This window comes from Symsagittifera roscoffensis, chromosome 3 (genome assembly GCF_963678635.1).
Source record: "Symsagittifera roscoffensis chromosome 3, txSymRosc1.1, whole genome shotgun sequence".
Taxonomy (NCBI): domain Eukaryota; kingdom Metazoa; phylum Xenacoelomorpha; order Acoela; family Convolutidae; genus Symsagittifera; species Symsagittifera roscoffensis.
In genome coordinates, this window is record NC_087064.1 from 14,930,936 (window position 1) to 14,954,867 (window position 23,932).

The 23,932-nt window shown below is 36.4% G+C and overlaps 2 protein-coding genes across 3 annotated transcripts in view; both read left to right on the plus strand.

Annotated features, from left to right (window-relative positions):
- LOC134842397 (integrator complex subunit 11-like) overlaps positions 1 to 23,932 on the plus strand; it is a 546,173-nt gene that overhangs the window by 44,367 nt on the left and 477,874 nt on the right. The gene's annotated exons all lie outside the window — the stretch shown is intronic.
- The window catches only part of LOC134842398 (5-hydroxytryptamine receptor 2B-like), a 90,427-nt gene continuing 89,578 nt past the window's right edge, over positions 23,084 to 23,932 (plus strand). The window contains exon 1 of the mRNA XM_063858715.1: positions 23,084 to 23,585. Coding sequence (XP_063714785.1) covers positions 23,325 to 23,585 — 261 coding nt within the window. The 5' untranslated portion in view covers positions 23,084 to 23,324. The remainder of the gene's footprint in view (positions 23,586 to 23,932) is intronic.

Sequence of the window (23,932 nt, forward strand, 5' to 3'; positions counted from 1 at the left end):
TTTATTAATAAAATATCTTTTAATAGTAAAAATATCTCCTATTAATAAAACCTATTAAAAAAGTTTTCAGCCTGTAGCATTTGAAAAATACCAAAAAATACTTCCAGATTTTTGCGACTTTATGAGCAGAAGTCTTAGGGCTTTGATGACCAAATTAGGTATTTCCAACTAAACTTGTGCGACTGAATGTCCAATCGCTTGCGATTTTCCATGCTTTTGCCGATCGTGTCATAAAAGGTAACTTCCTTCACTACGTATAGTAATATTTTTGAATCCGATTTCCAATTGGACCTAGCGTCCCGCACCGAGCGCCCATGGATCATAATCGGTTATATTGTCATAATATGTCAGTATCTATAAAATTACAAAATAATCGATTATTATCCATTACAAATGGATTATATTCATAATGTTTTTTAATGCCAATATAATCTATTACAATAGATTATGATGGATTTTTTCGAGGGGTTAATCAAAAAGTTCTATTCCTTATAGAAGTTCTCCTAATAAAAAAATTACGCTCCCCCTCCCAGCCAGCTTACCACCAGCGCCATTCACCCTCTTAATGGTTTAATGGTTGAACATGGGGGAATTACTTGCTAGACTTTGGAAGGGGGAGGGTTAATGAGTAGCACCTCCGTTTACCCCCTACTCAGTTTACCCCCCCCCCCCCCTCCCCCGTTTATCCCCCCGGTAACGTTGAGAAATGACATTTAGTAAAAGACATGGCATACAGTTTGCAAATTTCTTGCAAATTTGCAAAATTTCTTGCAAATTTGCAAAAATTCTGCAAAAAAATCAAGTTTAGTTCTAACAATAAAATGGATTGTAATAGTTTAAAACGTATTGATTTTAAAAAATGCAGCAAAAAAATACGTTCCCTTTTTCGATTTGTAATTTACTCTTCTTTCCAGGTTTATATATTCGCGATCTCTCCTGAAATGCTACATAGCATTAGGTTGAAAGTATAGTATAAGATCAGTATAGTCTCTAGTCCAAACCAGCTATATAGCCCGGCGTATACATAGTGCGTTCCCGGGAGTTCGGTATGGGTTCGATTCTCACCTAAGTCGTTTCATTTGAGCATTCTTTTTGAGCCGAACCTGCTAGAACATAAAATGCTAATATTTTAATTGGTTCAAAATGGGTTTGCAATTGAGTTTTTGTTAATTCAACTGCGTGAACTGATATGATTTTATTGTAAAAATCATAAAAATCATCATATCAGCGCTTGATCAACCCCACTTTTTTTTGGCTCGATACGTTTAAAATAGTCACAATATTTCGATCATATTTCGTAAACTTAAAACCGATTCTGTTTTGTTATTAGGTTTTATATTGAGCAGAATATTTTGGTGCCGCGACTCGGGAACCAAAAGCTGAGGACCGATCCATCTCCGTGGCGGAGAAACACAAAATCGACCCAAACCGGTAGTCCAATTGGCCGAACGACCACATGATCGACAACAGCGAATCAGCCAAACTCCGCTGATCCGATCAACTGGCTGAAAAATAACCACTCCGAATCCGAACCCCGAAAGTGCGCAAAGCCCAAATATGACAACAGGATAGCCGAAATGGTCAAATCAGCCTGATGTTAAGAAATTTAGACCTCAAGACAAATCAAGAACTTTTCAAATTGCGAAATGGTTCATATGGTAGGTAAACCGACGTGGTCATTGTCAGACCATCACTCTACATCCAAATCCGGTTACCATCTCAACAAAAACTTCGAAAACCGAACCTTTTTTTGTCCATTTTTTAACACATTTATGCTATAACCTGACCTATGAGTGCTTTGATTCGTAGTTTTTTCGTCATTAATAGGATCTGCCAGATTTTACATTTTGCCGTAAAATTACATACGATGTTATTAATTGCAAACCGATTAAGACCGTACTAGATACATAATCCTAGTTCATACCAAGTACCTTAGTACTCCCGGAGAGTCTCGAACCCAAAAAATTTGTAACAAAAAAAATCCGTAAAATTTCCAAAAAAATTTCGGAAAAAAATTTTTTCAAAGAAAAAAAACTTCGCAAAAAAGTATACCATTTTTTCCAAAACTTGTCACTAGAAAAAACTTTTTTTTGCCCAAATTTAGAGCAAAAACTGGAAGAAGCCGTTTTCGTCTCGCCCGTTCGACCGTTAAAACCGCCACTCGTGACGAGCAAGTTTTTTGAGTGAATCTCTACCTCGGCTTCCTTCAGTGCTTCCTCCAGTTTTTAAAAATTAGCTCGGCTCGCCCCATTTTTGGCCGCATACCGCCGCGACTATTAATACTATCATTTCGCCGTAACATCATTAAACTTACCCGATAAACCGTACGCGTCCATTTAGATAGTACCGAACCGAACTTTTGTAAAACCTTAGAAAACCTCAGCTAAAAGTTCTTTAAGTTATTATCGCTCCTTAAGTTGCTTGCTGTTAAAACAACATTGTCGTTTATCACTGTCAATGGCGTTCATCATTGCTGCGAAGTCTCCCAATCACTCCATAAATACATCACCATTAACTCCACAAAAACGCCTCGACGACACTTTAATAGCAATTCCTTGTTTAAGTTTTAATTTGAATGTAATTAACCAACACAAGACTGTTCAATATCTTTTAAGCATTTCCCCAAAGTGTTTGATACAAAAAACATTAAAATTTGGCACAAAGTTGTATTCCATTCATTGAACGAACATAGACCAAAAAAAGATAACCCACTTACACCAGAAAGTCTAATTGAAGTTTTAAAAGATTATAAAAAACAAAATATCAGCCATTATTTATGTACACCTTCAAAGAACCCCCAAGGTTTATAGAAAAATGTTTGAGACAGGAATTTAAACCATTGATGTGACCAAACATCAAATCTCAAAAAGAAAAGCTAACGACCAAAAATAATTCTTAAACTTAAGTTAATTCATCCTCCGGCATTTTTAGAAATAAAAAATTTGAGATTCATTCGTCGTTTTTTCCCTAATCTGTCCAAACTAATCAAAAATTTAAAAGTCGTTGACCAGGTTCCAGGAACAGGAAAGCAGATAAGTATAAGATTTTGCGAATGTTAGATATTATAAATCTTACGTTTTTTTCAAAAGTTCAACTCATCTTTAAGTTTAGTCTCATAGTTTGTTGTCCTTATGTTCCGCAGGCAACAAGAGCCGTAGGAGTATTGCCAGGAGCCTCTCGTTTGGTATAGGGCGACTATTTGAATTGAATTTAATTTGATTACGTCAAACGAGGCTACATTTTTTTGGCTCTAATTAAAAGAAAGCATAAAAAATTTAAAATGGAGCATGACCTCAGCTAGAACTAAACAAAATTTCTCGTGCCTTTTTGAATACCATGCCAAAAAAACGTACGTGAGTGCGATTGATTGACCAGCTAAAATTAAAACGAGCATCGAAAAATCTAGCAATTGTTTACAAAAAATTATAAAGAAGAATGATAAAGACCCCCGACGCTTAGCGAATCTGTCTGTTCCAAGAAGCCCCTTTCACAGCGTTCTAAGACTGCATCGATGACTTCGAGTAAGCGTCAAAGAGAAGCGGCTCTTTCAAAAATTAGGCGCGAGGAATTTGAACGCCAGGTAGTAGCTACGCTTTGTTTGAAAAAGCAAGAGATCCAGCTTCAATCGATGAAGGGTCATCTTGAACTTGATGTGGTTGAAGAGGAAAGTCGTCGAAAGTCGGCCTAAATAACTATCGAAGAAGCTGAATCAGTGGGCTTTGTCGTAGCGGGTCGAAATTGCCAATGGCTGTTAAGGAGAACCAAACGGAGGAAGACAAGACAAAAAATTGGGTGAACACTTAATTCCCAGCTCAGAAAATAGTTCAGCCCGTGGCGCCGGACCAAAGTGTCAACCTGGAACCTGCTTCTGAGTTCTTTTCATTTTCAAGCATTGAACCGTTTTCAGCAGGAATCAGACAATGATTCATAACTATCAACCAAATGCTGATTATTTCGAAAACACTTATGTAAAGTGACAGAGTGATAATGTCCCTCGTAGGTCAGATACAAATGTCGGCTTGCAGACTCCAAATAAAAATAGTGTGCATGCTTCGCAGGAACAGCTACCTTTGACCAACTTATGCAGCTACAACCCTTTGATGCAGAGTAGTTTTCATCAGTCTAATAACGCGACGAGCTCAATGCCCATTGCTCAACCAACTTTTTTACCAAATACTTCTGCTAATGTTATTTACCAACCACTTTTACACACTAACGTTAGTACCCTCAGTCCTTCAACAGTCACCTTCCCCCTGATCCATATTATGTCACACAACCATCGAATGCTCAAACGTTCTATAGCGGAGGAACAAATTTTTATGTCAGTATTCCTTATGCTGTAGACGCTGATACCTATTCAAAACCGTTAATGGCGCCTCATAAAAATGAGTGTAAAAAATCTGGGCCAATTACGCCTTCTGGCAGTAAACCAATCACTAATCAAGATCTAACTGAAATCTTGACACTAAGCCAGAGAGTTTACTTACTTCAGTGGAAATTGTCTTCTTTCGACGGAAATCCATTGCAGTGGCTTGAATGGTTTTGTCAGTTCAAAAATGCAATCGATGCAAAGGTTATGTTTAATGATGTCAAACAGACATATCTGAACACCCTCGTTTTAGGCAAAGCAAAGAATGCAAATGCTGAATTCACAAACAGTGGAACACTCTACAAGAACGCTTTGAAAACTCTGGAGAGGGAATTCGGAGAGCCAAAAACAATTTTGTGTCGGCTTATCTCAAAAAACTTTCGAATTTCCCCCCTCTGAAAATGCAGTATTTAGAAAACATTGTCAGTTTCGCTTCCTGCATATCTAGTCTCGTCGCTGTTTTCAAATCGTTAGGCTATGAGTACGACTTGAAAAGTACATCCGTTTCGAATCAAGTTATTTCAAAATTGCTTCCGAATATGAAAGAGTCGTTAAAGACGCAGCACTTGCCGACCAAGTGAAGAAATGGTACGAGCTTAGGAAATTTATTTTTTTTATAAAAAAACGCTTAGGAAATTTTTACCGCTGCGGTTAACCCAGAAACCACATCGCATGTTCTCGGTCTCAAATGGACTACGTCATCCATACGTTGGTTGTGAGCAGAGGCGTTAACCGCGAACTCAAAGATTCTGTTTTACAGCGATGAGTTCTTAGTTTTGTGTCCTCCGTGTTCGACCCCTTAGGTCTTGTCGCCACGTATACCGTACGCGCACGTTTGCTACTGAAAAATATCTGGCGATTGGGTGGTCAACAGTGGGACGACCCACTACCAAATGATTTGTTCCGCAGATTCACCAAATGGCACTCCGGTTTGCCAATTTTAGAGCAGCTCACAATAAATTGTTGCTATTTTGACTTTCCAGTAGATGAGGTTGAACTGCATGTGTTCGGTGATAGCTCATTGAACGTTTTCTGTTCTGTAGCATTCCTTCACGCACAGAAAAACGCCTATTCCAAATCCCAACTTGCGTTTCTCTTCGGTAAAACAAGAATAGCCCCAATGAAGGTGCTTTCAATTCCGAAGTTGGAAATTCAAGCTGCGCTTCTTGCTACTCGTCTGAAAGTTGATATCGAGAAAGCTCTTACACTGAGTTTTTTTTTCAAAAAGTTCATGTGAACTGACAGCACTACAGTTCTTCAGTGGTTGAATTCGACAAGCAAACAGCCTGTGTTTGTAGCCAATCAAAAAGCCGAGATTCTGGAGTCAACATCAATTGACCAATGGTTTCAAGTTTTGAGTGGAGACAACCCCGCTGACACCGGAACTAGAAGTATTACTACTGACTCCCTCAAGCAAAACAGTTGGGTCAACGGCACTTCCTTTTTTAAAACTTCTGATAGGGCTTTCAGTCCAAATAGGGAAATTACAGAGAACAATCATCCGAATGATCCGGTCTACGATCTGAATGAGGGTATAGAGGTCTGTTCGAATTTTCTGTACACTGCAGTTTCGACTGACTTTGCCTTCCCTTGAGAGGAGTAGAGCTCGTTCTCCGAGATAATGCGGCTGATCGCATATATATTGAGATTCTCATTTAAGAATAGACATTTCGGATCGCCAGATAAGGCCATAATTGATCCAGCAAAACTTGTCCTTGCAGAGGAAATTTTTTTTGGCACTTTCGCAGTTAGAGTCATTCCCAGCTGAATGTAAGCAATTAGCAGCTGGAAAACATGTGAAAACATCGAGCCGTATATCATCGTATCCGACTTTTTTCGGACCGATCGGTTTGGTTAGATCTACCGGCCGTATCCAACGTCTCTCCGCAATCACGTTTGAAACTCGCCATCCAATAGTTTTGCATTGCCGCCATCGCTTAAACCGATTGTTTCTCCGTTTTTATCACATTAAGCACGAACATCAGTGCGTCGACTACCTCCGTTCCGTCGTTCATCAGCAATTGTTTGTACTACGCTGGAGATTTGCACTAAGAGCTATTGAAACACAGTGCGTATACTGTAGAAAGCGAAAAGCAAAAACCTTTACTCAATGATGTCTGACCTTCCTGCGGAGCGTATAGGTTACCGCCAGCCATTGTTCTCGAACTGCAGCGTCGACTATTTTTGACGATTTCATGTAAAAATTCGTCGATCTTCCAAGAAACGCTGGGGTTTTCTATTTTTTTTGCCTAACGACTCTTAAGTTGGTTCCATTCATGGAGACAATTTTATGTGTGATGGCTATTGAGCGCTTTATATCTAGGCGAGGAACCACTCGATAATTTGGTTGGACAAGGGAACGAACTTTGTAGGAGCCGAAAAATAGCTTCTTCTATGCATCAAAAATTGAAGCACAGAAGCTCCACTGTCGCTCGTACACAAAATCATTGAGTGGAAGTATAATCCACTTAGTGAGCCTCATCAAGGTGGAGCATGGGAGCGAATGGTGAGCAGTTGTAAGCGCGTCCTTTATGCAATCTTAGGGTCAACAAAAATGACTGACGAGATTTTGAACACAATCATGTGCCTAGTTGAGGGTTCACTTAACGCTTGTCCGCTCACTCCCGTTTCTGACGACCCAGATAGTCTGGAGCTTTTGACGTCGAATCATTTCCTTTTAGGTCAGCACACTCTAACGTTTCCGTCTCTAAGGTCGAGTGAAAACTGTTCTCACTCTAAACGGTATGCCTGGGCTCAGTCGTACGCAAACGCAATTTGGCAGCGATGGTTAAGTGAGTACCTCCCGAAACTCAATAAGAGAAATAAGTGGCATGCTCCTCTCGGAGATTCTTTGAAAACGGGAGATTTAGTGTGGTTAGTTGAATCGACTAGCCCTTGGGGCCACAACCCACTAGCACACATAATGTCGTTAAGCTACGGCAAAGACACTAGCGCCCGTTCCGCAAACCTTAGGACCGTCTCTGGAAACTACACTCGGCCGCTCGTTAAGCTCGTTCCGGTTCTCGCTCCTTCGGGGGCGGAGGATGTTAATGCAACATAGCATTAATTTGAAAGTATAGTATAAAATTAGTATTGTCTCTAGTCAAACCCAGCTATATAACCCAGCGTATACATAGTGCGTTCTGGGGAGTTCGGCGAGGAATCGATTCTCACCTAAGTCGTTTCATTTGAGAACCCTATTTGAGCCGAACCTGATAGAATTTAAAATGCTAATATTTTAATCGGTTCAAAATTGGTTTGCAATTGAGTTGCTGTTATTTCAACTGATTTCAGCGTAAAAATAATAAAAGTCACCAAATTCACCGCATGATCAACAACACTTTTTTGGCATGATACGTTTATTGTGGTCACAATATTTCGATCATATTTCGTGAACTCAAAACCTATTCTGCTTTGTTCTTACTTTATAAATTGAGCAGTATATCTCCTTTGAGCGTTAGTTTCCCCTTGTTCCCCTTGGATGTTTTCTTCCAGTATTGGGATAGTTGGTGAGCGTGGCTTTGTCCGGCGGTTCCAAAGTAATTCGTGAATGTCAATATTCTTTTTGACAATCTGCTGTTAAGTGGTATTTTTGGGCCAGAATGGTGGAAGAGATGCTGGTCTATGCTGGAAGAGCCATTTTATCCGCGATATTTTTTCCCCCCACAAACAATATTAAATGTGGAACCGTTCTCCGATTGGACACTTATTTAAAAACAAGAAGCGAACAAGCCTTGTTGCATCTGTTCTCCAGTGCAAAACGTAGACAAGCGGCGTTTGATACTGACCAATTTCTTTATCGAATCTCTGGTGCCGTGAATGTCAACTCAGCTCTTTAGTTTTTAAGGCCGAACATAAATTTACATCAATAACATAGGATGTATAAAAATAATATACATATTAATTATTTTTTCAGGTATGTAGAAATTTATATCCGGACGGATAACAGATCGCTGGAGTCTGAAAACGACCAACGTTTGTCGCATGTCGATTGTTGCATGTCAATTCACGCTTTCAGCATCGCTCTCTGAAATGCAACCGATTTCTGTGCTCGGAAAAATTTGGACCGGAACAACTTTGGTCAAGCCAGTCGCGCTATTGCAAACCGGTTTGAGCCGTTTTGACGCTACCTGGTCGCGCCGCTTTTGTCGCTACCTGGGTTGCGTCATCTCCGACATGGTCGCCCTGTTCTCTAAGTCGCGCCGATTGCGCCGTTTTTGACTTTAGTCGCGATAAAAAGCTTTGGGGTCGCGAAAGCCCAAAAATGTCATTTTATGGTCGCATCCGTCGCACAAATTCCCCAAATTGCGTCATTCGCCCCGTCTCAACATTGGTCGCGAATTCACAACGGATCTTTTTGATAGCAAAATTTGAATCGCGGGGTCTCTTTTCCTGGTCATGAAAGTCGTGACTGAACTCGTTGGTCGCGAAAGTCTTAAAGTTCGATTGAAATTTGTGGACACACTGAATATTGGTTGCAGACGTCTGCACATAAGTCGCCGACCTCCATCTGGAATGCAGAGAACTCATCAAAAAACGCTGGCCTATTAAAGTACTAATCATTCTGCACTAACCGGATCAAGTTAACATCCAGTTCTCCTAAGTGGTTCAGATGGGTGCACCATAACTTGGTTCACGGTTGAAAATTTCAACCACTCAGAATGGAATAGTTTACCTGCAACATGTTATGCATTGAAATTGCAGGGCTGAGCAGCAGACGGGGAGCGCGCGGCAAAAAAGTTAAGGTAACTGAAACTGGCTCTCGGAAACATTTGGTTTGCGTGAAAACTAAATTTTTATTGAGTCAATTTTCTTAATGTTAGAAGCAGGGACGGATTTGCCCCCCCCCCCCCATCTCAGGTATTCGACACCCTGCCGACCCAAAGGGTCCCCACTCTATACTATTTTGAGATATCCATTTTTAGTGAGAGGCCCTAAAAATTTTCTAAAGGCGCCTTTGGCGTCAATATATACTAATTTTGAGGGGAGAGCGCGCGCCGGAAAAAAATGCAATTTTTTGGTCAAAGCTTTCCAAAAAGTGTTTAAGAACGCCTTTTTTGGCCCATTTTTTTTCAAAATTTTGACTGCGGCGCCGAAAATTAGGCCAAAACGGACTTTTGGTGCTTTGGGAGAGCTCGAAAAATCAATTTGGTCGGCCGAAACTTTTTGAAAATCCGCACCCCCCCCCCCGCCCTCCTCGAGAAAATCCTAGATCCGCGCCCCTGGTTAGAAGAACATAAAGGAAAGAGCTCAATTCATCCCTCGTGCTTCAATTGATCGGTCAGTCCTATTAAACTGATCTGTTTTTGAATATAAAATCAGTCTTTACCCTAGTAAACTAGTTGAATAAGTATTTGCATCTTCTAATTTGAATCCACAGCATGAGAAAGATTGACGATAGAGTAAATATGTGAAAACGAAAATGTATGGTCGACCGAGTAACCGAATTTTTATCAGCAATTAGTAGCTGACCTTTTTCTTTTAATTGACAGTCCTTCTCTGAGAATATAGGATACGCCTCAGAATTACAATTTACAGCTCTGCTTCATTCTTACCGAAAAATTTATTGTTCTGCTTGATTCTTACCCTCTAGTTATCAAATCCTTTTTGTCCCGACAAAAATGAAGAAATAATGTGCTCGGCTTGGTTTTTTCTCCAGACAAGTTTCGACATTTTAATGAGCAATTGTTAAAAGAACTTTTATTATCATTTGAAAGTTTTTGTTGTCTTGGGCTCAAATTTGAAAAAAATATTTCAACTGCGATCATTTTTTGTATAAAGTTATGGGGTTTGAAAAGTTGCCAGTTTGTTGGCCAATCTGGGATATTTAACACGCGATATATGTACGTGCTATTAAGCGGAGTTTTATTACCTTTCGTCGTTCCCCATCGTTCTAAATTTAATTCAGGCCGGTTTTTTGGTCTATTTAATAAAAACATATCACTTTGTACTTGAGATAGCGTGTGGGGTGATGATTCTCAAAAATCTAGTTCAATATTTTTTTTTCATTTCTTGAAATGTCACCCATTTTCTAAAACGAACACTACTCCATAGATCTTAAAATGCAGCCAAATTATTCCGGGCTTCACTCTGATACGAAGATTTTTATTTTTCAGCATATTAAACTGACTAACAAGATAATCAGCCGAATTTGGATTACTCATAGACTTTGAAAAAATTAAATTAGATCGTGCACATTTAGTTTTGAACTAAAAATTTTTAAATTTCGAATTTTTACAAACCGACCTAATTTACTTACACTACATGAAAAAAATCCGAAATGTATGAAAGAAAAGATGTCGCTTCAGATATCACATAATTTAAATATTGTGCATCTTATTAGTTGTTCAAAAATGATGAAATCATTTTGTAAATGCAAGAATTAAAAATAACTGCTTTTGAAATTCCTTGCTGCAAGAAAAACCATCAAGACTGCTCGTATCAAGACAAAGCCCTTAATGTTTCGACTGCATTTAAAATCTATAGACTATTGTTTCTTGTTAGAAAATGTTTTTTTTTCTAAATGATTAGAAAAATTCATTGTTTTGAGGTATTTGAAAATTATTCCTCTCACGTTATTTCAAGTACAACGCGATATGTTTTCCATATAGCGAGTATTAATAAGATCAAACATCTTGGATCAATTTTCTAAGGGGACGCGAACTACAACGAAATACATTGCTTGCTAATTGTCCTAAGCTGGCCAATATGACTGTCTTTAAACTCTCATAACTTAAAAAAAAGGATCACATGTGAAATATTTTTTATATTTGGTCTCAAGGCAACAAAACTTTTGTTTGAAGAAAAACTTTTGAATGAAATAAAAACTCCGTCGAAAATTTTTCGATAAAAATCGAAAATTATCGGGAGCAAAAAAAATCCCCGAGCACAAACATTCAGTTATTGTCGGAGCAAAGATAAATCGATTTTGTCCAGAGATTGCAAGTTCAAAATTTTTATAAAATCATTTGAGTTGAAAGAAAAGAGAAAATAGCTGCTTTGGAGCAACGGTTAGGGGTATTTTCAATTCTCGAAAAAAAACTGAGGTTCTTCGGTTATAATTTTATGACATCAATTGATGTGGAATGATGGTTCTCAAACTGTTTTTTTAGGAAGATCAGTTGTTGTCGTCGAACAACATAATTTTTACAACACAAAATTGAGTGTGGAAAATCAGCAAAGACTTTTTTTGCATCAATAGAACATAATCGAACCTCGAGCCAATTACGAAACTGTTGAAAAATGGAGGGTTATTCTGCCAAATAATTCAGCTTTTTTTTGGCCCTTGTGTAAAGAAATGAATCATTATTCTAAACTTTTTCCTTTTTAAAATAACTGATGCTTGAATATTTTTGAACGCACATGTCACTGAAACTCGCTTCAGGTGAAATTTCATAAACACGTTAGCCTATCTCCAATTAATTATCAGAAATAGCTTGATTGAACGATTTTTGGTTAAAACTAAGCTTCGATTTGTGACATGTTGCTTTTCAGAACATTTTTGCTTTTCGACTACGTTGTGTGAAATAATTTTTTTCTTCTACTTCTTCTTCTTCTCCTTCTTCTTTTTCTTCAGCTTGTTCTTTTTGTTCCGACTTTCGTAACGAAAGAAAAGAATATTTGTGCTCGGGGTGGTTTTTTTATTCAGACAAATTTCAACTTTTTAACTAGCCATTTTTGACGGAATTTTTAAAATATCATTCAAAAGGTATTGTTGTTTTGAGCTTAAATTTGAAAAGATATTTCACCTGTGATCATTTATCGTAAAGTTATGGGGGTTTAAATATTATCGTTTTGGCCCCATTTTGGACAATTAACGCGAGGTATTCGTTGAAGGAAGCTTATTTGCAATATTTGATGACAAAATCTTGTACTTTATATGGCGTGTAGGGGGATGATTTTCAAAAAAATCTCAATTTTTTTTTGCATTTTATTTTATTACCTTTAAATTCTTCGTGTGATTTTTTGCTCCATAGACCTTAAAAGGCAATCGGAACATTCAGGGCTTTGCCTTGATACGAGCAGTCTTGTTTTCTTCTTAATTTTTAATTAAAAATTTTGATCAATAAGTCGCAATTTTCATACTGTTAGATTTTTTCACTTTTCAACACCAGCATCAAGCTGTCACAGTTAAATGTTTTTATTTGTATTATAAAAAAAAGTTAGCAAACGAACAATAAGTTAGCTTACAAATACATGTTTTTTAACTTGTAAAGTATTGTACAACTATTTTTTGAGGTTGGAGTGAACTTTAAGCTGAGATGAGACGTTTACAAAATCAAGCTTTTTGGCACTTGGCCATTTTTTGTTGATTTTGGTTGAATATTGTAGGCAAGCATAGAGCTCTTCTCTCTTCTCGCATTGATATTGTTTTGAGGAAATGGTCTGACTATTTAAGACTTTGACTTTGTCCTCAAATTATGTCCAAACTATAAACTATTTGATCAAGTTCATTCCACAAAAATTTATTTTGAATCACTATTTATAGTGCCATTTTTTAACAAGAAAATGTTGGAATATTTGCAATTTGTGTGCTTTTTTCCTGTTTACTCGGCTTTTTATATTGATTGCGCATCGAGCCGTCCTTTCAGATTGTTAGCTGAAAGGACGGAAAGTTTCTGCTCGGAACTGCTTTTCATTCTATTGAAAAGAGGTTTCATATTATCTGAAAATTATTGACGTTCTGAGCTCAAATTTGAATTGTTGCTTTATCTGTGATTTTTTTTTGTATTTTACGTGGGTTTGAAAATCTCTAAATTGGCCAAATTGAGACAATCAACAGGCAATATATTTTGAGCTACTATTGTGAATGCGAGAATGAAATTAGAATTAAAAGACCACTCAACGGGTTCACCGAAACTTCTATTTATACAGTTTCTATAAAACAGTTTCTATACAGTCATCATTAAATTCACCTTCATTATTTAAATATACGTATACATTAAATTATATGAATTACTTTGATAAATAATTTCCTACAAAGAAAAATTTTATGTTACCCGGGTTTATTATGCTTCAAACAAATTTTTTATCCTGAATTTTGTTGTACTTTTCATAGAAAACTTCCCCTATCGTACATTTTGTTCATTTTTTTTTGGTCACTTAGACATCAAGTTTGATGAACTGTATCATATAGCACTGGACGTGTTGAATGTGGGGCTTAGATAGGTATTGATAACTATTCTCAACTGGAAAAGTTAGCGTAAAAAACTCACATCCTTCGTTTAACTCAAAAGGCAAATGGTTAACAGTAGCCCATGAGATTTCCGTTATTGGATTTTGTGAGAGTACAAAAATTCATATCTGAGTTCACGCGAAATTTTTTTTTAAATAATGAGAGAACTCTTAAAACATTTTGTAGAAAAGTTTCGCAATAAGCAGCTCCTAAAAGATTTTGCCCTCCTCCAGGATACTAGATGCCTAGTGGTTGTTTAAGCTCAAAACATCTGAATTGAGCCATTTCGCAAACTTATTTGATAAACAACAAAGTTGCTCGTATCAGGGAGAAGCCCTGAATGTCCCGACTGCCTTTAAAGGTTTATGGAGCAGCAATATCATTAAAAATTAAAGATAATAAAACGAAATGAAAAATTATTTTATCAAAAAAATTGAATTTTTTAAATGAAAATCATCCCCCCACACGCCAAGTAAAGTAGAAAAAGATAGAATTCGCTCCTTGTAACAAATCAATTCTGGCAAATAAGCTTCTTTCAACCAATTTGGAACGACTTCTAAGACGGATTAAATCTCCGCTTACGCGTTAATAGCGCGAAATATATATCGCGCGTTTATTGTCCCAAATTGGTCAAAATGGCAATCTTTAAACCCCCGTATTTTTACGAAAGATGATCACAGGCGAAAATTTGAACTCAAGACAACAATACCTTTCGAATGATATAAGAATATTCCGTCAAAAATGTCTTGTTAAAAATTCAAAATTTGTCTGAAGAAAACGAAAAAAAAAACCCAAACACAAATATTCCGTTACTTTCGTATCAAAAATCGGAACAATAACTGTGCTAAATATAAATGATATGCTTCGGTATTAATATCAATAAATCAGAGATTTAATTGACAGGTTTGCATGCAAGGGTTACTAAAAATATATCTTTGGTAGTGAAATAAGTATTTTGAGAGGTTGCAATTGGTTTCTTCGTAAAACTAATCATTAATTGATAGTGGAAGGAGCCTAGAAAAATAAACGACAAGCAAAGTAGACATCATTGAAACAAAATGATTTCAGACATCGATGCAAATCAAGAATAATGGGAAATTAGACATAAGTGAAATGTTATTATGTCTGAAATTTGAGAACAGACTACAATTAGTTTTTGTTTGAGCTTTCATAAATGCAATCCACATGTCATAATTGTACAATTTTTGCTTTTTAAGAAATTAAAAATTTTAATGGCTTATTTAAAGCCTTAAAAATTTTTGGCTTATGTTTTGCTAAATTATTAAAAATAATTATTTCAATCTGCAATGGTATAATATATATTTTTAACTTTTATCACTTTTAAGTTTTGTTCCTTGCAACATTGTTTGTTAGTTCTTCGTTTTGCTTCAAAATTTTAACTTTGCTTGAAAAAAATTAACCGCTAAATTTTGTTAAGCGTTGTCTTTTTTTTGTCTAATTTCTAAATTCATAATGAAACGGTTAAAAAACATGTAAATGAGCAATTTTTAGTCGTCCACAAAAAAATCAATTCGACCATTTTTTTAGTAAGTGTATTATAATTCAAACCCTAGTTACTGTTCCGCCTATTTTGAAAAACTTGGAGAGAGCTGTACGTGGGGTCAGTATTTTAAACTTTTTTCCAGCCATATTTGACTCTATCAAGGAATCGTACAGTGTCAAGGAAAGCTCATACAGTGTGCTATCACATTAAAAACCTTTTATTTGTGACTCCAAAAATGATAATCTTTTTTCATACAGCATTAGATAAAAGTTGATGGCAAGTTGATTAGGGGCTGAATAGGAGCTATGGCCAAGTTTTCTTTACAGTTTTGACATTATAATAGCTATCAACTACTACTCATTTGTGTATATTTTTACCTTATTTAACCGCCGCAAATAATCACCAAATAGAGAACCAGCTCACGTTTTATGAAAAAACTTAACACAATAAGTTATATTTAGTTTTAGTTATCTTTAATTTAAAAAAAAGAAAGATTTTTGTGAGGGTATATTTGCGTGTGAAAACGCATCAGCATATGAAAACAAATCGTGTAGTAGACTACTTGATTTTTCTTAAATTCGCTCACGCTTCCTTAACAAAGGTCAAGAAAATCGATAAAAATGAGATTGGTGACTTCCACGTTTTATTGTTCCGACTTTCGAAGAAAGCGGAATAATTATGCTCGGCGTGGTTTTTTTATTCAGCCAATTTTCACCGATCGAAAAAATAATTTTCAACAAAAGTTTTTTTATTCCCCATTGAAGATATTGACTTCTTGAAATCAAATGTAAAAAGATATTTTACCTCCAATAATTTTTGTAAAGTTCTGGGAGTTAGAAAATTGCAAAATTTTCCATGTTCTTGACTAAATTATGCGCGCTTTGAAGAATTTATTCATAAGGATGAGAGCGTAACGCGGATTTCTTATGCGTGGCAAACTATCCCGCACAACAAAATTGTTTGAAATTGAATTGAGGCTAGCCAATTGGTCGTATTAATTTCGTGCGACTCAAAATTTTACACTTCGATATTGTCCAAATTGTATAGATTTCCAATTTTTTCTTTTCCCAAAAACTATTCGATAAGAATTAAGGGACATCGGACTAATCAGAGCTTTGCCCTGATATACGAGCAGCCTTGTTTGCTTTTCATTGCGCACAGCTGTTTAAAATCAAGCACACGCATTTTTTTTGAGTTGTTTGACTCAATTTCACCAATCGCTCGCCCTCTACTTTGAGTTGTAATTTTGAAAACCACATGAGCATTGTCATAATGCGAAAACTCAATTTAAAAGTAAAGTTGAAACATATCAATTAAACGGTTTAAGTGCCGGACCACAAATGTCTATGCAGCTGTTTTTAAAATAAGCAAGATGCGTTTTAAATGTTTTGCTCACAAACAAACAATTTCGGATCAATTTAACATCCTCCCCCCAAATAGACCAAGTTAAGATCCTACACCCCAGCGTTCATTTTTTATTTAAATCTACTGAGCGCTGCATGAAAAATGCTCTATTCTGATTGGCTGAAAATTTGAACCGAGGATGTTAAATTGGTCCACAATTTCTTCTAACAAACTGATTTTTTATACTTTTGTGGCAAAAAATCATCTTTTAATTTATTTTGTGTTGGTGAAATTGGAACAATTATAATGTAATTTTTTCAGAGCAAGATTCTGCTAAATCAAGTTTCTCTATAAATTTAACTCGTAACATCTAAAATATCTATAGTTAGGGCTATGTTTTTGGCAATATCTTCTTAGATCGACGAAATTGAGCAAAGTTAATTTACCTAAAAAGCTCAGTTTGAAGTCTGAAATCAATTTTTTTTTCATTTCAATCTAAAACCGAGTCAAGAACCTTATCAAAGACTCTAATTGGCGGATAACAACCATTTTTGACCATTTGGTCAATGTCACCAATATTGTCAACAATTTAACATTATCTATAAAACCAGAAAAAAAATTAGAAACACTTTTAAGTTTTTGAGCAAGTGATTACAGTCGGATCTAGATTTTTTTGAAGGCCGGGTTTTTGAAAAATTTTAGCAATTTGTTTATCTTCTCAAAGTTAATTTACACTCAAAGTTAATTTTTGTTGACACATTACATTGCCTTTGGAAAATATTTTGTGTTGGCCAGTAAAAAGTGGATATCTTCTGAATGAATTTCAAACGGTGAAGCTTTGGATGGTAATTCGGTTTTCCCCGAAAATTCTCCGTTTAGTCTGATCCGAGCATAATATGACAATTTTGATGTATGAGCTTGTAGGAGCATTTAGTAGCATTTTGATTTAGGAGAAAGATATGACAATTTTTTTCTGCCAAGTATGTCAATAGTTAGTATTGGTATTTGAAAAAAAAATGAACTTTTGTTTGAAACCGTTAGAGCCTTAAAAGATTAAAACAGCTTGAATGTTGTTTCGTTCCCGTGATGATAAAAGATTGGTCTATTTTTTTGTTGTCTAATAAAAAAAGAGATTTGCTTGACTGCTTGAAAATTTCAAACATAGAAATACTTAGGCAACACGATGTTTTATGAAAAGATTAAATTGCTTTAAAACATCAAAACAGGAAGAGAAGAAAACAGAAGGTCGTTAAATGTGCATCCGCTGTGTACATTATTAATAATTCATGGGATAAACTTCGCTACGAACGAATGTCAATCCATCAAAAGGCGTCAAGCAAATGTCAATTCATGGAAAAATGCGGCCTGGTTAAAAGCTCCCCCACACTTCAGGTATTTCAGGAACTTCAAATAGAATTGAGAAGGAGTGTTCAAATGTAGTTTGAAGTTTGTGTATACTTATTGTTACAATCGCGCTTTTTGGGAGAGTGACATTTTTTTTAGTTGTAGGTGACATTTTTTTTAGTGAACCAGCCAGAGGCCTATAGCCCAATTGTTTAAGGTTAACATGATGTGAGGACTCAAATTACGCGGGCGAGGTTGAAGGGGGGGGGGGGGGCTGTGGGGGGTGTGGGGGAGGGAGAAGAGGGTTAGTAAAGGGGAGTAGGTGGGTTAGCAGGTAGGGTGCCGTATCGTTCAGTTATTATTACGAAATGATGCTTCGATTTGCTGTTTTTGGTGGTCTCATTGCATCATACTCTTCGTTTTCCAATAGCGTTCATCTCATAGGGCTGCAGTTTTTTTAAATTTAATTGCGATAAACAAACGACCAGTTCAAGTACAACATTGTGACCTATTCTGATTTTTTGCGACAGTTTGTCCCAGTTTAGGGTAAATAAGCGGGAAATCTGAGACATACCGTTAAATTGTACCTTATAAGTGTTCCTCTTAAACTACTAAAGAAATCTTAATTTCCCTAGGAAAGAAAGAAAAACCCGTCAATTGCAGTCAGGAAAATGTCAATCATTTGACCTTGTTTTCTTTTCATTCTAATGATTTCATATATCATACCAAACACTTTCTTCTTGCCCGGCTCGTGGATGAAAGACTCGGGCTGATAAAATTATATATTTTTTTAAATAAAATTCAAATTCCTACATTTGAGTTTTTAATTTTTCCTTATTTTTTCTCGTATAACTATTCTATTGAAAAACTTGAAGCTAAAAAAATTTAGGGCCGAACGATTGTTGCTAAAATAAAAATAAAAAAGCAATTTGACCTAGTTATTTGCATAAGAGATCGCGTTAGTTGGAAATCCGTCAATTAACTTAAGTTTACTCTTTGCATTAACATCATTTATGATAATGAAACATGAGGTTAAGATGAGCCTGAAAAATAGGCGCGGATCTAGGAGTTTCTCGATGGGGGGGGGGGGCGGAACTTCAAAAAAAAATTGAAAATTTTGTCGACTTTTTTTGTTAGGTCGACCACATTGATTTTCTGAGGTATCCCAAACCATTATAAAAACCGTAATTTGACAAAATTTTCTGCGCTGCACAAAAAATTTTGAACTTTTGCTCCCCCCTCAACTTTAGTATACATTGACGCCAAAGGCGCCTTTAGAAAATTTTTAAGATTAGTCAGCCAAAAATGGATATCTCAAAATAGTACCAAGGGGGACCCTTTGGGTTGGCAGGGGGTCGAATCCCTGAAAAAAACGGCGTCCGCCCCCCCCCCCCCCCCCATAATCAGTAGGCTATGCAAAAAATTTTGGTGCCAATTTAGCTGAGAAGACTTGCTGAACGACCCGTTAAAACAAAAAGACTGTTCGTGTATCAGGGCAAAGCCCTGAGTGTTCCGACTGCAATCAAGGCCAATTGAAAAAACTTTCTTGGTTGAAGAATTGACAAATTAATTGAGAAAAAAGATTTTTTTTCTTCATTTTTTCAATTTATCCCTCCACACGCTATGTAAAGTACTAAGGGTGTGTTAAGCGTTTCGTATTGTGATAATAGGATTGAATTGCTGGCCTCAATTCATCTTGGAACGCATTATGTTGCTTTTTACGCATGTTCTGATTAAGCATTATATCGCATTTTAATTATCCCAAATTGGCTAAATTAGCAATTTTCAAACACCTGTTTTCAAAAATGATCACAGGTCAAGTATCTTTTGAAATTGGAGCGTGAGATAACAATATCTCTCAGACGGTGTACAAAAATTCCGTCAAAACACTTTGTTAACAAGTTAAAAATTGACTGGATCAAAAAAACAAGACCAAGCATAAAAGTCGGATCTAAACACACCAACATCTTCATCTTCAAAAGTCGGAACAAAATCTATAGCCACTAAATTATAATAATTTAATGGCTGCAGTTATTTTTCCGACAACTCAAAATGGCGAGGAACTTTATATTTGGGCGTTTTTTATTTTTTTTTGTTTTCCACGCAAAATTTGGTACCACGAATAATCATCGAAATGGAACGAACGATATATCATATTGAAATCCTTTCAGTTGTTATTTGAACGACTCTAAAAATTTTCAAAAAAAATTGTCTCATTGTCGAAAAACACTTGCTTACTTGCTTAAAATTTTTCATTTATACTTGTCGACCTTTGAGAATTTTGTCGACCTTTGTTTTTTTTTAGGTCGACCTAATTGATTTTCAGAATTCTCCTAAACGACTTTAAAGACCCTTATTTGACCAAATTTCCTGTGCCGCAGGCAAATTTTAAAAAAAAAGGCCAAAAAAGGCGTTTTTAGGCACTTTTTGGAAATTTTTGACCAAAAACCGCGTTTTTCGGCGCGCGCTCTCCCCTCAAAATTAGTATACATTGGCGACGAAGGCGCCTTTAGAAAAGTTTTAAGGTCAGTCAGTCAAAATTGAATATCTCAAAACAGTACAAAGGGGCACCCTTTGGGTCGGCAGAGGGTCGAATCCCTGAGGAAAAAGGCGTCCGCCCCCCGCCCCTCCCTAAATCCGCTACTGGATATTTAAGCAAGCATTCCCCGTTCGAAGTGCCTAGCATATTATTTGCGCCCTATTCTATATCCTGCTATAGCTATAGCTAATCCATTAGTGGGATTTGCAGTCGAATATGTTTATATGTTAAAACTAAGTTGACTCCCCTGTTCAAACTTTGATAGCAGATTTCACGGTTGATTAGCCTTGACAGTTTTGCGGACTCCTCGCGTTATCATGGATTTGAATGCTTAATGTATACTTCTTTTTCGCGACTGCGGCTTTTCGATAATTTTTGAATCGATATATTATCAGTATCTCGCGTTTTCTGATTTTGAAAAGTAGCAGATGAGTCCTGAAGGTTTTTAGTGGACTCTTTAAGGATATATTTAAATATGTGGAAAACAAATCGTTAAGAGCTGCATATTTCTTTTTCAGTTAAAATTAAGATTGGATAGAAAATAAGATTGCCATAATGGAAAAAGAATCGTAGCTACATATTTTTTTAATTGCAGCAAGAGTGGTCTTAAAAGGAAAAGTTTTAGCACATAAACAAAAGATTAATTTTAGGATAATAAATTAATAAATGCTATCGACCAATATTTTCAATTTTAAAAACAAAAAACCATCAACTGCGGCTTTCGGAGGGTAGTTCGGCAAAACTTTTCAGGCAAAAATCGTACACATTTAAGATTTTTCAAAATTCATTCATATATCCGTTTTACTGGACTAAATACATGTACTCCTGCTCTTTCCAGTATGACTCATCTCCTAGCAACTGCCCTCTTCAAATGCAAAATTACTGTTTGCTACCATTTTTTCCTACGAGTCTAGACTATATAAATGCACTCCGGCTCTTTCCAGTATGACTCATTTCCTGGCAACTACCCTCCTCAAATGCAAAAATTACTGTTTGCTGCCAGTTTTTTACGAGTCTAGACTAAATAAATGCATTCCGGCTCTTTTCAGTATGACTCACCTCCTATCAACCACCCTCCTCAAATGCAAAAATTACTGTTTGCTACCATTTTTTCTACGAGTCTAGATTAAACAAATGCACTCCGGCTCTTTCCAGTATGACTCAATTAGCAACTACCCTCCTCGAACGCAAAAATTACTGAGTGCTACCATTTTTTCCTACGAGTCTAGACTATATAAATGCACTCCGGCTCTTTCCAGTATATCTCATTTCCTGGTAAGTACCCTCCTCAAACGCAAAAATTATTGTTTGCTACCATTTTTTTACGATTCTAGACTAAACAAATGCACTCCGGCTCTTTCCAGTATGACTCACCTCCTAGCAAATACCCTCCTCAAATGCAATAATTACTGTTTGCTACCATTCTTTTCTACGACTCTACACTAAATAAATGCACTCCGGCTCTTTCCAGTATGACTCATCTAACAACTACCCTCCTCAAATGCAAAAATTACTGTTTGCTACCATTTTTTCCTACGAGTCTAGACTATATAAATGCACTCCGGCTTTTTCCAGTATGACTCATTTCCTGGCAGCTACCCTCCTCAAACGCAAACATTTTTGTTTGCTACTATTTTTTACGATTCTAGACTAAATAAATGCACTCCGGCTCTTTCCAGTATGACTCACCTCCAAGCAAATACCCTCCTCAAATGCAAAATTGCTGTTTGCTACCATTTTTTTTCTACGAGTCTAGACTATATAAATGCACTCCGGCTTTTTCCAGTATGACTCATTTCCAGGCAGCTACCCTCCTCAAACGCAAACATTTTTGTTTGCTACCATTTTTTACGAGTCGAGAGTAAATAAATGCACTCCGGCTGTTTCCAGTATGACTCAACTCTTAGCAACTACCTTCCTCAAATGCAAAAATTGCTATTCGGTGCCATTTTTTTCTACGAGTCTCGGGGCTGTAATGTAAGCTTTGGGGCCATAATAGGCTTTCTTTCTTCAATTTCAACTATCGATGGAGGAGGAGGCTTACTTTTATTTGTTTTTGTTGTTCCGACATTGGTTTGGGGAGGAACTTTGTATTCGGGTGTGTTTTTTTTTTCATTTTTTGTTTTCCACGCATAATCAGCTACCACAAATAATCATCGGAGTGAGCTGAGTGATACATCATAATGAAGCTCTTTTGAACGAATATATTGAGCGCGATTTGAATAAAATTTAAAACTTTTTAAAAAGTTGTCCAGTGTGGAGAAAAACCGGTTTGAAATTTTTGTTTTGGAGCGAGTAAAGCGAGCGAGCACGCTTATTCGTGCTTAATTTAGTTCGTTTACAAAAGGTTATTTATGCTTCAGTTCCTAATTTTTATTTTATTTGCTTAAAGTTGGTTTTGGTTTTTGGAGATTTTTATTGCCATTTGGGAATCAAGAACTCGTTGAATTTTTTTTCGATTTTTTGATTTTTTTGTTTGTTCTTTTAATTTTTCTTCAAAAAATGTTGAACAGTTTGCTTATGACTGTCGAATATACCTAAGTTATAGTTTTATGTCATATTCATTTATCACAGCACGCAGAAAAAACTACCTAAAAATGAATTTTTTTTTTGATTTTTGAAGACTATGCTGGGAACATTCTGTGCTACTTGCACAGTAACCGGCTATCCTTGTTTGATTTTAAATGCGGTTTAATTTTAAAATTCTCTAACAATTTTTCGATGGTTGAAGGAAATGAAAAAGCATTTTCATCTACCTTTTCGACCAATCATTTGAACGCAGATGCTGTTTTCTTCAGATAACAAACATACCTCCTCTTTCACATTCTCTTACCAGTTTACAATTTCCTTCTAACAGAATTCATTTCCAGTTTGGCTCTCGTATCACACTTTGAGATTATAGAAGCCTGAAAAAGTCAGTCAAGTCAATAAATCCACATCTAAAACAGCCTACCATCACTCAACTTGCTTTCATATTTTCTCCTTTGAGACCCCGTGAATCAAATACTTACTACAGACTAAAATTTAATTAACTCTCTCCAATTTAGAAATGCAAGCGTCAGGGTCTGAAAAATTTTCCAATATTTGGAGCGGAGTAAATGATGGCCAGAAGCCAGATGGCTCGCCGGATTTGGAGGTCAGCGAAGTTTTGTGGGAAAATTCCACTGGTGGAGCGACAGGATGGAGCTGGAAAAGTGGACTTGAGTGGAAAATTCCGATTGGAATTCTGATCGGAATAATCAGCTTGTGGACTTCAATTGGAAATGCGTTTGTCGTGTATGCAATCAGAAAGACCCGGAGACTCAGAACCGTAAGAAATGCTCTCTTTTTCCTTTTTAAGAATGATATCTTACAGGAGCTTTCAATTTCATTCAATCACTGCTCTCTCGCGATGCTTGACTTAGTTTTTGAATGTCTAATGATCGTCGGCCGACTCAACTGAGTTTGAGTAAATTTGAATCGTCTCGGCAAAATATACGCTTTTTGTTTTCGACTGTTTCGACCGAAGGAATTAAGTTCGGTTCTTTCTTTTTGCGTGATTTTATCAAAAACTTATTTGAAAAGACAAAGAGTGCCGTTTCATTCTTGAAGCGCTTTCAGTCGTCATTGGGATTCGAACACGATACCTTAAACCAATTTTCTCAACGCCTAAATACC